The sequence below is a fragment of the Antechinus flavipes genome, chromosome 6 (assembly GCF_016432865.1).
Source record: "Antechinus flavipes isolate AdamAnt ecotype Samford, QLD, Australia chromosome 6, AdamAnt_v2, whole genome shotgun sequence".
Lineage (NCBI taxonomy): Eukaryota > Metazoa > Chordata > Mammalia > Dasyuromorphia > Dasyuridae > Antechinus > Antechinus flavipes.
In genome coordinates, this window is record NC_067403.1 from 155,480,829 (window position 1) to 155,494,164 (window position 13,336).

At 31.3% G+C, this 13,336-nt stretch overlaps 1 protein-coding gene across 4 annotated transcripts in view; it reads right to left on the reverse strand.

Moving 5' to 3' along the window:
* Positions 1-13,336, reverse strand: part of HERC3 (HECT and RLD domain containing E3 ubiquitin protein ligase 3) — a 163,222-nt gene that overhangs the window by 49,872 nt on the left and 100,014 nt on the right. For all 4 annotated transcript variants that reach the window (XM_051964905.1, XM_051964903.1, XM_051964904.1 and 1 more), the window contains exons 24-25: positions 8,655-8,838; positions 8,048-8,150 (exon numbers count right to left, since the gene is read on the reverse strand). In XM_051964905.1, the coding sequence (XP_051820865.1) occupies positions 8,048-8,150; positions 8,655-8,838 (287 nt within the window). The remainder of the gene's footprint in view (positions 1-8,047; positions 8,151-8,654; positions 8,839-13,336) is intronic.

Sequence of the window (13,336 nt, forward strand, 5' to 3'; positions counted from 1 at the left end):
TTGGAACTATGCTCAAAAAGTTATCAAACTGTGTATACCCTTTGATTCTATCAGCGTTTCTACTGGGATTATATCCTAAAGAGATCTTAAAGGAAGGAAAGGGACCCACATGTGCAAAAATGTTTGTGGAAACCCTCTTTGTAGTGGCAAAAAACTGGAAACTGAATGGATGCCCATCAATTGGAGAATGGCTGAATAAATTGTGGTTTATGAATGCTAAGGAATACTATTATTCTGTAAGAAACAACCATCAGGATGATTTCAGAGAAGCTTGGAGAGACTTACATTAACTGATGCTAAGTGAAATGAGCAAAACTAGGAGACCATTATATATGGCAACAAGACTATACAACGATCAGTTCTGATGGACGTGGCTCTTTTCAACAATGAGATGATTCAAACCAGTTCCATTTGTTCAGTGATGATGAGAGCCATCTACACACAGAGAGAACTATGGGAACAGAGTGTGGAACACACAACATAGCATTCTCACTCTCTCTGTTGTAATTTGCTTGCATTTTGTTTTCTTTCTCAGTTTTTCTTTTTCTTCCTTCTTAATCTGATTTTTCTTGTGCAGCAAGATAACTGTATAAAGTTATCTTTATATTGGATTTAACATGTATTTCAACATATTTAACATGTATTGGACTACCTGCTAGCTAAGGGAGAGGATGGGGGGGAAGGAGGGGAAAATTTGGAACAAAAGGTTTTGCAAAGGTCAATGTTGGAAAAATTACCCATGCATATGCTTCGTTAAAAAAAAAAAAGCTTTAATAAAAAAAATAAAATAGGATACAGAAGGATGAAAAGGGAAGAAAAAGGTGAGAGGAGAAGAGGAGGAATCTATAGGGGGGTTAAATAATAGCAAAGCATATTAAACAGTAAAACTAATTAAAAGAGTTAGCAGTGATAGGAAATAAGAAATATACACAAACACAATAACAAGGATCAGTAATAGAATTCATTAGGGGGGAGTAGGGCTACAAATCATTGACCTCATACAAAGTCAAACTTAAAGATTCAATCAAGAGAGAAAACTACATTATTAGTCAGAAATATTAATATTGTTTTAGATGCATATCTAAGTATATATAAATGTATATGTATGTGTATATGCATGCATGTAGGTGTGCGTATATGTATATACGTATATATGTGTATGAGTGTGTGGGAAAATGAGTATGCATGCGCATCTCCATGTTTATCTGTAGCCTGCTTGGGGGAAGTAAAGGGGAGAAATAGGAGGGGGTAAAGAATAAAGTTAAAAGCACACAGCAAAGAATAAAAGAAAAACTACAAGGAAGCAAAAGATGGATAGAAATAAACATAATGTCTTCTATTACTGCATATGCTTGCTTGAAATGGAAATCTATTGTTACATATTTGAAATCCTCTTTCATGTTTTGTTGGACACATGATGATTTTTTAAATTTTCCCTTTTTCTACCTTTCTTTTTCTATTTTATTTTTTCTTGGAGTGGAGCCAAAAGGGTAGAGGTCTTTGTCTGAGCTCTTTCTGGCTTCCCTCATATCAACACCAGATCAAGTGTCTGAACAAATTTTGGAGTAATAGCAAAATGCAAAAAGGAGTTAAAAAAGTTAACTGAAGAAAATAATTTACTAAAAATTAGAATTGAACAAATGGAAGTGAATAACTCAATGAGACATCAAGCATCAGTCAAACAAAACCAAAAAATGAAAAAAAAAATGGAAGAAAATGTAAAATACCTCATCAGAAAAATAACTGACCTGGAAAATCATTTTAGGAGAGATAATCTAAGAATTATTGGACTACCTGAAAATCACAATAAAAAAAAAAGAGCCTAGACAACATCTTTCAAGAAATCATCAAGGAAAACTGCCCTTATGTCCTGGAACTAGAGGGTAAAATAGCCATTGAAAGAATCTACCAATTACTTTCTGAAAGAAAGCCCAAATGAAAACTCCAAGGAAAATCATTGCTAAATTTCAGAATGAACAGATCAAGAAGAAAATACTGCAAGCAGAAAGAAACAATTCAAATATTGAAGAGACAATCAGGATTACCCAGGACCTAATAGCTTCCACTTTAAAGGATTGAAGGACCTGAAATATGATATTCTAGAGGAGAAGCTTGCACTGCAGTCAAGAATCAACTTATCCAGCAAAATTAAGCATTATGTTTCAGGGGAAAAGATAGACATTCAGTGAAATAGGGGGTTTTCATTTAATGTTGATGAAAAGATAAGGACTGAACAGAAAATTTGATCTTCAAATACAGAACTCAAGAGAAGCATAAAAAGATAAAAAAGGAAAGAAAAAAAATTTATTTTTAAAAAATTAAAATGTTTACATCCCTATATGGGAAGATGATATGTTTAACTCTTGAGAACTTTATCTTTTTTAGGAGTATACTTAGAGGTTATAATTTGGCTTTATTGTAATGATATAAAAAAGAAATTAGGTAGAAAAGGAATAGTACTGAAAGAAAAGAAAAAGGGAGGTAAAATGGGGTAAATTACATCACATGAAGAGGCAAAAAAGACCTATTACAATTGAGGAAAAGAAGAGTAGGAGCATTGTGTGAACCTTGATCTCATCAGATTAGGCTCAAAGAGAGAACATCAGAAATATTAAGTTTCTTAGAGAAACTTGTCTCATCCTATAGGGAAGTAGGAAGAAAAAGGGAAAAGGAAAAGTAGAGGGGCTGTAAAAGGGGAGGGCAGATTGAGAGAGGTGATGGTCAGAAGCAAAATACTGGAGAGGAGGGAAAGAGGGAAAAGTACAACTTGGGGAAAACAAGATGGCAGGAAATACAGAGTTAGTAATTTTAACTGTAAATGTGAATGGAATGAATTCTCCCATAAAATGGAAGCAGACACCAGATCAGATTAAAAGTCAGAATCCTACAATATGTTGTTTACAAGAAACACATTTAAGGCAAAGCAATACATACAGAGTAAAGATAAAAGGCTGACATAGAATCTATTATGCTTCAGCTGAAGTTAAAAAAAAAAAAAAAGCAAGGATACCAATCCTGATCTCAGATCAAGCAAAAGCAAAAATAAATCTAATTAAAAGAGATAAGGAAGGAAACTACATTTTGCTAAAGGATACCATAGATAATGAAGTAATATCAATACTAAGCATATATGGACCAAATGGTATAGCATCCAAATTCCTAGAGAAGAAATTTAGAGAGCTGCAAGAAGAAATAGACAGCAAAATTATACTAGTGGGGGAATCTCAACCTTGCTCTCTCAGAACTAGATAAACTGAATCACAAAATAAATAAAAAAGAAGTTAAGGAGGTAAATAGAATTTTAGAAAAGTTAGGTATGATAGACCTTAAGAGAAAACTGAATGGGGACAAAAAGGAATGTACTTTTTTCTCAGTGGTACATGGAACTTACACAAAAATTGACCATGTATGAGGGCATAAAAACTTCAAAATCAAATGCAAAAAAGAGAGAAATATTAAATGCATCTTTTCCAGAGATGATGTAATATAAATTACACACAATAAAGGGTCAGAGAAAAATAGGAAAAAAATTCATTGGAAACTAAATAATCTAATCCTAAAGAATGAGTGGGTGAAACTAATCATAGACACAATCAATAATTTTATCCAAGAGAATGACAATAAGGAGACAACATACTAAAATTTATGGGATGCAGCTAAAGCAGTTTTAAAGGGAAATTTTATATTTTGCTTTTTCTTATTTTGTATTTAGTTTTAGATAAATATTTTTTGAAAGAATGTGAACTCCTCATTCAAATAATTCTTATTGGGAGCAGGGGAGGTTCATGATATTACAATATATTACAATGCCTTGTTTTGACTGCTGTGTTCCAATTCATCATTTGAAGTACTACTAAAGAGATGGATCAAGCCAGTTTAAGTTCTTTTTATTGTTGCCAATATTTTTACTGTTATTATAACTTAATTCATTGTTCTTATTTTTGACATGAGTCAGATAGAAATGTTAAGAATAGGTCAGTATCATTGCTGTCTTTTAATCTGATGACTACTGATCAATTACACATTAGTGTCAGAACATAATTTCATCTTCAAGATAATAACTAAAGGAAGCAGGTATATCTATGTCCATACTTCTTCAAATAATCCTCTATTTTTTGAAGGTTTTTTTATTCAGTATAGTTTGTAGATTATGAATTTTCAACATGGTGATACCTACTAAAGTATTGTAATTAAATTTTTATAACTCAATATTACATCATTATGAGTACATTATGACAGCAGTATGCTGTTATGGGTATCAATGCTGCTTACAGTAGACACTTTGGTTCCAGAACAATTTATTTGTTGAGTTCTTCAGGATATTTTCATATATAAGTATGGGAATTTGCTGATTGCTGGTTTATAAAGGATAAAGAACTTTTATTTTATACTTTTAACTACCTGATTATGACTATTATGATTTTTATTTGTTATCCACTGAAATTGTATCTGAAACTTCCATTGTAAGAAACTCCTTTCCTAAGCAGAAGGAATTTTTGTACTGTTTAGTATAATTCTTATCATTTACATGTTAAGAATTCATGGATAAAAACCCTATTCTAAAATAAAGTCAAAATGGGTTCATGATTTACACATTAAAGGTATAAGGGCAAATTAGGGGAACAAGGATAATCTACCTCTCAGGTCTGTGGAGAAGGGAGGAATTTATGGCCAAAGAAGAACTACAGAATATTATGAAATCCAAAATTGATAATTGTGACTATATTAAATAACAAGGTTTTGCACAAACAAAACCAATGCAGCCAGGATTAGAAAAGGAAGCAGAAAGCTGGGAAAAAAAATTTACACTTATTGTTTCAGATAAGAGGCCTCATTTCTAAAAACATATAGACAACTGAGGCAAATTTATAATAATAGAAGTCATTTCTCAGTTGACAAATGGTGAAAAGATATGAATAGACAATTTTCAGATGAAGACATTAAAACCATTTCTAGTCATACAAAAAATGCTCTAAACCATTATTGATTAGTAAAATTGCAAATTAAGACAACTCTGAGGTACTACTTCATACCTCATACCTCTGTCACTCAAGATGACAGAAACAAATAATGAAAAATGTTGGAGGGGAAGTGGGAATGGAACACTAATGCAATGCTGGTGGAGTTGTAAACTAATCTTGGCCATTCTGGAGAGCAATTTGAAACTATATCTAAAGGGCTATTAAACTGTGCATCCTCTTTGATTCAGTTGTGTCTTTACTGGGTCAGTATTCCAGAAAAATCATAAAAAAAAGAAAAGGTGTCAAATGTGCAAAACTATTTATATCAATTTTTTTTTTGTAATGGCAAGGAAATGGAAACTGAGTGGATGCCCCTCAGTTAGAGAATGATTGAATAAGTTACAGTATATGAATGTTATGGAATATTATTGTTCTATAAGAAACAATGAGCAGGATGATTTCAGAGAGGCCTGGAGAGACTTATATGAACTGATGCTAAGTGAAGTAAATACAACCAAGAGAACATTGTGGACAGTAACAACTAAATTATGTGATGATCAACTGTAATGGACTCGGCTCTTCAACAATGAGGTGATTCAAGGCAATTCCAATAGACTTTTGATAAAAAGAGCCATCTACATCCAGAGAGAAAACTATGGAGACTAAATGTGGATAAAAGCAGTTTCTCACCTTTTTTGTTGTTATTATTGTTTGTTGCTTGTTTTTTCTTTCTCATTTTTCCCCTTTTGATCTGATTTCTCTCACACAGCATGACAAATGTGGAAATATGTATAGAAGAATTGCACATGTTAAACCTACATTGGATTACTTGCTGTCTAAAGGAGGGAAGATGGGAGGAGGGGAGAGGTAAGAAGAAAAATGTGGAATACAAGTTTTGCAAGTTTGAATATTGAAAACTATCTTTGCATGTATTTTGAAAAATAAAAAGCTATCATTATTATTTTTTTAAATAAGTTTTAAAAAATGATGAGCCGGCTGATTTCAGGAAAGCCTGGAAAGACTTACAGGAACTGATGCTAAGTGAAGTGAGCAGAACCAAGAGAACATTGTACACAGTAATAACAAGATTATGTAATGATCAACTAGATCATTACCTTGGTCTTCTCAATAGTGCGGTGAGGCACTCTAGTCCTTCTTTGGCCATAAATTCCTCCCTTCTCCACAGATCTGAGAGGTAGCCTATCCCTTGCTCTCCTAATTTGCCCTTATACCCTTAATATGTAAATCATGAACCCATTTTGACCTTATCTTGGTATAGGGTTTTTATCCATTAATTCTTAACATGCAAATGATAAGAATTATAATAAACAGTACAAAAATTTCTTCTGCTTAGGAAAGGAGTTTCTTACAATGGAAGTTTCATATATAATTTCAGTGGATAACAAATAAAAATCATAACAATCATAATCAGATAGCTAAAAGTGTTGGCAATTCCAACAATTTCCAATAGAAAATGCCATTTACATCCAGTGAGAACTATGAAGATTAAATATGGATCAAAGCATAGTATTTTCACTTTTTATTTGTTGTTTTTTTCTTTCTTATAGTTTTTTTCCCTTTTGATTTTCCTTGCACAAAATGACATATTAAAATAGATTTAAAAGAATTACATATATTTAAACCATATCAGATTACTTGATGTTTTAGAGAGGAGGAAGTTCAAGAACAAGAAAAATTTGGAACACAAAGTCTTACTAAAATGAAAGTTGAAAACTATCTTTATATGTATTTGGAAACTAAACTACTATTGAAAAATTTTTTTAAATGAGTTAATAGATAAATTTGCCTGTCAAAAGTTGAAGGAATTTTTTTTCTTGAAAATTCAGCAAATGGTTTTGGCTTCCCTCAACTCCTAAATCCCAAGGTAATTGTTTTTTTTTTTTTTTCTCTCAAGGTCAGGATGCCCAGCCTAAAATAACTACCACCTCCAAATGTCACTAGCTGTACATTATCTTTAGATTAATTATAATTTGCCCACTCTAGGTCTGACTCCAGAGTCAGTATCTAAGAATTCTGAATAGAATCCAAGTAAGAACTGACAACAGAAACCAAATTTTTTTAGAATATCAGCAGGAGCAATCCAACCTCAAATTGTACCACTGCCAAAGACTCTTCCCATAAAAGTGTTGAAGAGCAAAAGTAAGTTCTATAGACTCTTCACTTGTTAGTAACAAGGAGGCCTTGGTAGCTTTTGTACTCACCTTTTTCCTCCAAATTCCAGTCAACTGTAACTAATTTCTTACAATAGTTGATATCCTTTAATAAACCTCAAGGAAATATATGTAAGATATGCTTTGGGTTTTGCTTTCTCTTTCTGGTCATAGGAGGCAGGGAATGAGTTAATTATCATATAATTTCATTTGGAGTGCATTTGCTGCTAAATGCAAGAAAATGATGGAAAAGTTCAAATTCCTCTCTAACCCTTAAATCCCAGAAACCAAACCTTTTAATTATTTTTCTTACCTCCCTAGTACATCCTTCCTATAAGTGACAAATTGATATATTTTTTAAAAACCCAGGTCTGATCACGTTGCTACCCCACTCAAGAAACTTCCTTATAGAGTCTAGGATAAAATAGAAATGTCTTTGTTAAAGTCCTTCATAATCTAGGTCAATAGCAGTTTCACATTACTTTCACCACATCCTTTATGTTATATACAAATTGACCTACTTGGAGATCTCCTTACAAAATACTCTTGCCTCCTTTTTTCTGTGCTTTTGCCCAAGTGCACCACCTTTCTTCATCTCCACCTCCAAGAATCTTTAGATGTTTTCAAGGCTCAACTTACTTTTTATTTTTTAAAAGAACTCTTTCTGTACTCCCTGAATTGTTAGTTCTTTATCCTTACCACCACCCCAATGACTTTTTTTGTATTTACATATTTTATATTAAATTATCCAGGTAAATGTTATTTTCATCCTAGTAGAATGTAATTTTCTTAAGGTCATGGAAGTTCATGGAAGTTCAATTTTTTAATATTTGGATCCTTAACATATAGTAAGCACTTAATAAATCCTTATTTAATTACTGAATTGAGATATATAACTCATTAATAAGTACTTACAAAGAAATTTCTTCTTCTTTTCCAGTGGAAATTCATGAAAAGTTTCCCAAAACATTTTCACTGTGGGATGTGAAGGTGAATAATCACCTTTATAGATTGTGCTCTGTTAAAGAAAAAGTCCAAGGAACTTAGAAAAATAACAGCACTTTCAAGCTTACAAAACTAAAAGCAATAATCAAGATCTTTTCCTTCAGACAGTAAACATAATAATGAATATAATTGAGACAAACTAGCAAACTGCAGAAAATTCACACATTTCCTCATCTATTCAATAACTGAAAGCTAACAAATATGGTATCCAGAACTATAAAAATAGAGAGGAAGCTGGCCCTGCTAGATATTGGAAAAACACTGGGTTTCTTGTGGAAGAATGAGGGAACAAAGGCAAGATTAGCAAAGCCAAGGACAAGATAAGGAACAAGTGTGATTAGAAGGAAAAGACTGAAAAAATGGTTAAAGATTATCTCCCATTGACTAAGAATTCCCATTAAGGATTAAAGAGATCCTAATAAATTGTGGTATATTAACAAAAACACTAAGCTCAGAATAGACAAAACCCAGAGTAATTGTAGTCTTTCTCCACTAAAATGTCATATTATGTCCTTACCTCTTCCAACTCTTCCCAGTTATAATTGCTGTTCCCCACAATCATGGCCCTGAGTTCTGAAGGCTGGAAGAGTTCCAATACTTTGCCTCCACACACCTTCAGAAAACCACTCGAAAAGGCTGCATACCATTCATGGATTGACAAGTGGAAGACATAGTTGACATAAGCATCCACAAATTCCTGCCTGCCCAAAGAGAAAAAAGAAGATATTAACGTCATGTTATCTATGTCAATGAGGGCTATGTACTTCAATTTTAGTGTTTTTATTTTTTTTCAGTTCTCATTATAGTTTTGGGTCCTGAAATTATATTTTTAGAGTGAAGTCTGCCCCAGCTGTTTTATAGCAACAACAGGCTATTGTATTGAATGCCTACTTGTCCTTTATTTTTTGAAGCAGATACTCATAATAAAACCTCTCACTAAGAATGAGGACACATACTAAATGGAATCCTATTAAAGAGAGACAACCACAGCCAGTATAATTTCAATAGCAAGAACTCCCAGTGAACAAGAGAATATATCTTCCACCCTCACACCTGAGCAAACCTGAACCTAAGACAGTTTCTTGGGACAAAAGAGTGTGATTATTAGCCTGCTTCCTCAGACTTATATGCACAAACCCTACCTTATCCTAAAAGAAACATTCATTAGGTCTAAATGTAAGCCAAACATAAGAAGATTCTCTCACTGTCCCAATTCACTAAAGATTAAGACATCGGATAATCTTGTGAGATTGTTGAAAATGTCTTCAAAAAAGACATATTTGAATACACACCCATGACATTCATCTTGGAAAGATGTAATCACTAAAAATGCCCTCACAGCTCAACATATAATTTTAATTGGCAAATTTTTTTAATGTTTAACTTAAGTCTTTTAACTACGTTTAAACTACGCTTTCATATCAGATATTGGTGAATGTAGATGACTAATAAAATCGTTCTCCCAAGATTTAAAAATAATTTTAATTTGTCTCTTTTATTTGAGTAGCTCAAGTTCTTTACTTCGGTAACAATATTTAACAACATTAAATTTTAACATGGTCAGCCACCTTTGATATTGACTGAGAAAAATTAATCATCCCAGGACTCCAGAGAACTTATTCTTATCATTTCCAAGAAATAAGAATTTTCACAATTTTCTAGATATGAAAATGGGTAACACCCTCAAAAAAAAATGTTCTTGCACAAGGTCACTGGATACTTAAGCTAGGAAGTCTAAGAGAAGAAGTTAAGAAGGGACAATATTCTAGACATGGATAACAGATATCCTGTTTTTTAAAAATTAAGTAAAATAAATAGCCTCTAAAAATTTTTTTCTCATCTTTTTGTAAAGGGCGAAGGGGCAAAGAGAGGAAAAAGTACAAGACATAATAAAGGAAAATATGCAATTAAAAATCATAACTACAAACAGGAATGATATGCCAATAAAAGAGAAGAAGATAAGAGAATTAATTATAAAGCAGAATCAAAAAATGTTGTTTATAAGAAATACATGAAACATAAAAATCCTCACAGAATTAAAATAACAGGCTGGAGCAGAATCTATTATCTTGCAGTTTATCTCAAAAAATTAAGAATGGCAATCATTTCTCACAATGCTTAGTAAAAATAGATAGCAGAAAGAGACAGAGAAACTAAATTATGTTTAAAGGCACTGAAGATATCAATATCAGTCATATCAATCAATCAATATCAAGATAATATCAAAACTTTATGTGTGCATGTGTGTGTGTGTGTGTGTGTGTGTGTGATGCAAATAATATAGCAGCTACTTCAGGGAAATGTTTAGATAAATTTATAAATGAATTCTATCAAACACTCAAAGAACAGTTACCTCTAATATTAAATAATTTGTAAAAACAGAAAGTGAAAGATCCTTCCAAATCCTATGATTCGAATTTGATTTTGAGACAAACCAGGAAGAGACTATGCAGAGGAAAACAAATTACAGGCCATAATGAACATCAACACAAAAACATTAAATAAAAATTAAGACTACAATAATATATTAAAAAGATTATACACTATGGATTAGATTTACATCAAGAATATAGTCTGTCCAATATAAAGAAAAATATAAATATAGTAGATGATATTAATAACAAGAGTAATAGCAGGTTTTCCATTCGACAAAAATCTACTCTTTTTCACCCAATTTCTGTTAAAAATAGCAATGGAAAGTATGGACTACCACAGTAGCTACGATAATACTTGGAGTATGTATATTAAATGCTAATATTGTTCACTGTCTTTATTGCTTTTAAGCATAATATGGTTTTCTGCAATGGACTTTTTTTTAATATGATAAATGATATTTGTCTAAAACCAGGAAGAAATATATGAAATGCATTAAAATTAGAGATATTTTCAATTAAGATCAAGGATAAAGCAAAGATTTTATTATCACCACTATTATTTAAAATAGTGTTGCAAGTGCAATAAGAAAAAAAAAATCCAAGCAATTTAGCAATGGCTAAATTGAAACAAAATTATCTTTTTTTGCACATATATAGTAGTCTACAGAGAGAATCTGAAAGAATCAATTAGAAATTACTGCAACAGTTAAATTCAACTTACAGGACAGAAAATAAATCCATATAAATCATCAGTATGCTGTATTATTACCAACAAAATTCAGAAAGAAAACACAAAATGAGAAATTTTATTCAGATTGTAGAAGTTTGTTGGGAATCTACCTAGTAATACACATCTAAAAACTATATGAATGCAACTACAAAACCCTCTTTGCAGAAATGCATATGAGATAAAATCCTAACTAGAAAAATACTAAGAATTCACAGGTAAACCAAGCCAATATAATTTAAATTACATTATTATCTAAATTAATCCAATCTCTACTATACCGTTCAAACTACCAAAGGATGATTTTACAAAGCTAGAAAAAAAATTAATAAATCCATTTGTAAGAAAAAAGATCCAGAATCTAAAGGAAAATAATTGGGGGTGGGGGTGGGGTATAAATGTTATTATTGCCAGATCTCAAATTATAGGCAGAGGGGGTATAGCTCAGTGGTAGAGCATTTGACTGCAGATCTCAAATTATATTATAAAGGCACAATCATAAAAAATTATTTGGTACTTTAAAAAAGAAAAGAAGAAGAAGGGTTAATCACTGGTACAGAGCTGGTAAACAACATAAAAGAAACACTTTTGAGCTGGCAAACTCAAAGATTCCAAAGCCAATGTGAGAGAAATTAGTTAGATAATACCATTTCATATAATAGGTTAAAATAAGTTTCAAATAAATACATTACATATATAATAGGTAACATCATAGAGAAATTAAAGGAGAAAATAAGAAATTATCTCTGAATTGAAGAGTTCCTTATTAAACAAGGAACAAAGATCACAGAAGACAAAATGGACAATTTTATTATAAAATTTAAAAGTTTTTGCAAAAACAAAAGTAACATACTTAAGATTAAAAGGTACACAAATAACTTTAAAAAAATCTTTGCAGCAATTTTCTCTGATAAAGCTCTCATTTCTGAAATTTAGAAGAAACTGGTTCAAATTCAAAGAATAAAATAGCCTTCCACAGACGATAAATATTCAAAAGATATCACAAGGTAGTTTTCCAGGAGAAATATCCAAGCTACCAAAAATTATTTTAAAAAGCTCTAAATGATCAATAAATAGATAAATGAAAATTAAAGCAACTCCAAGGTTCTACCTCACACTTATCAGAATGACAAAGTGAGGATGAGAGGGAAGAAAAATGACAAAGATTGAGGGATGTGAGACAGTAAATACATTAAGACACTGTTGTTGGTGGAGCTATAAACTTGTCCAATCATTCTGAAAAGCAATTTTTGAACTATGCTCTCAAAGTTGCTAATCTGTGCATAACTTTAATCTAGGGATACCACTACTAAATTTATATTTCCAAGAGATCAAGAAAAGAGAAAATCCAAATATACAAAAATATTTATAGTAATTCTATTAAAACTAGAAACTAAGGGAGTGCTTACTAAATAGCTCAGCAAACTGTGATACATGTGTATGCTGTTTGGAATACTAACGGACAATAAAAAATGACAAAAAAGATGATTCCACAGAAATTTCAAAAGATAAATTTATACAAGATTATAAATATAAATCTATAGTATATTTATATTTATATATTATATATTTTCTCTATTATATATAAACATATATATAATATATATGTATACATAAACTCTGAAAGACTTTAGAACATTGGCAAATCACTCTACAAGATTGATGATAAAGCATGATGTTGACTCTTGACAGTGAGATAATGGACTCAAGATGCAAAATAAAACATATTTTTGGACATACATGACCAATTTGATAATTTATTTTACTCTAATATGCATATTGGTTAATAACTGTTTCCTTTCTTTTTTTTTTTTGTGAAAGAGTAAAAGGACAAAAAGCACAGAGTAAGAAAAAGCAAACATCATTGATACTTAAAAAAAAAATAAAACAAAGGAAGGATATAAAACAACACAATCAGGATAACCTTAAAAGTTATGGATTGAATTTAATACATACTCTGTAAGAAAAACAAGTCATACTTATCAGAAATCTGCAGCTTTGTGTACAATTCTTTTTTCTTATGTATATGGAAATTATTATTTTATTTGGTGTTTAAGTTCACACACACACAAAATCACAAATATAGGAGAAGGAAGT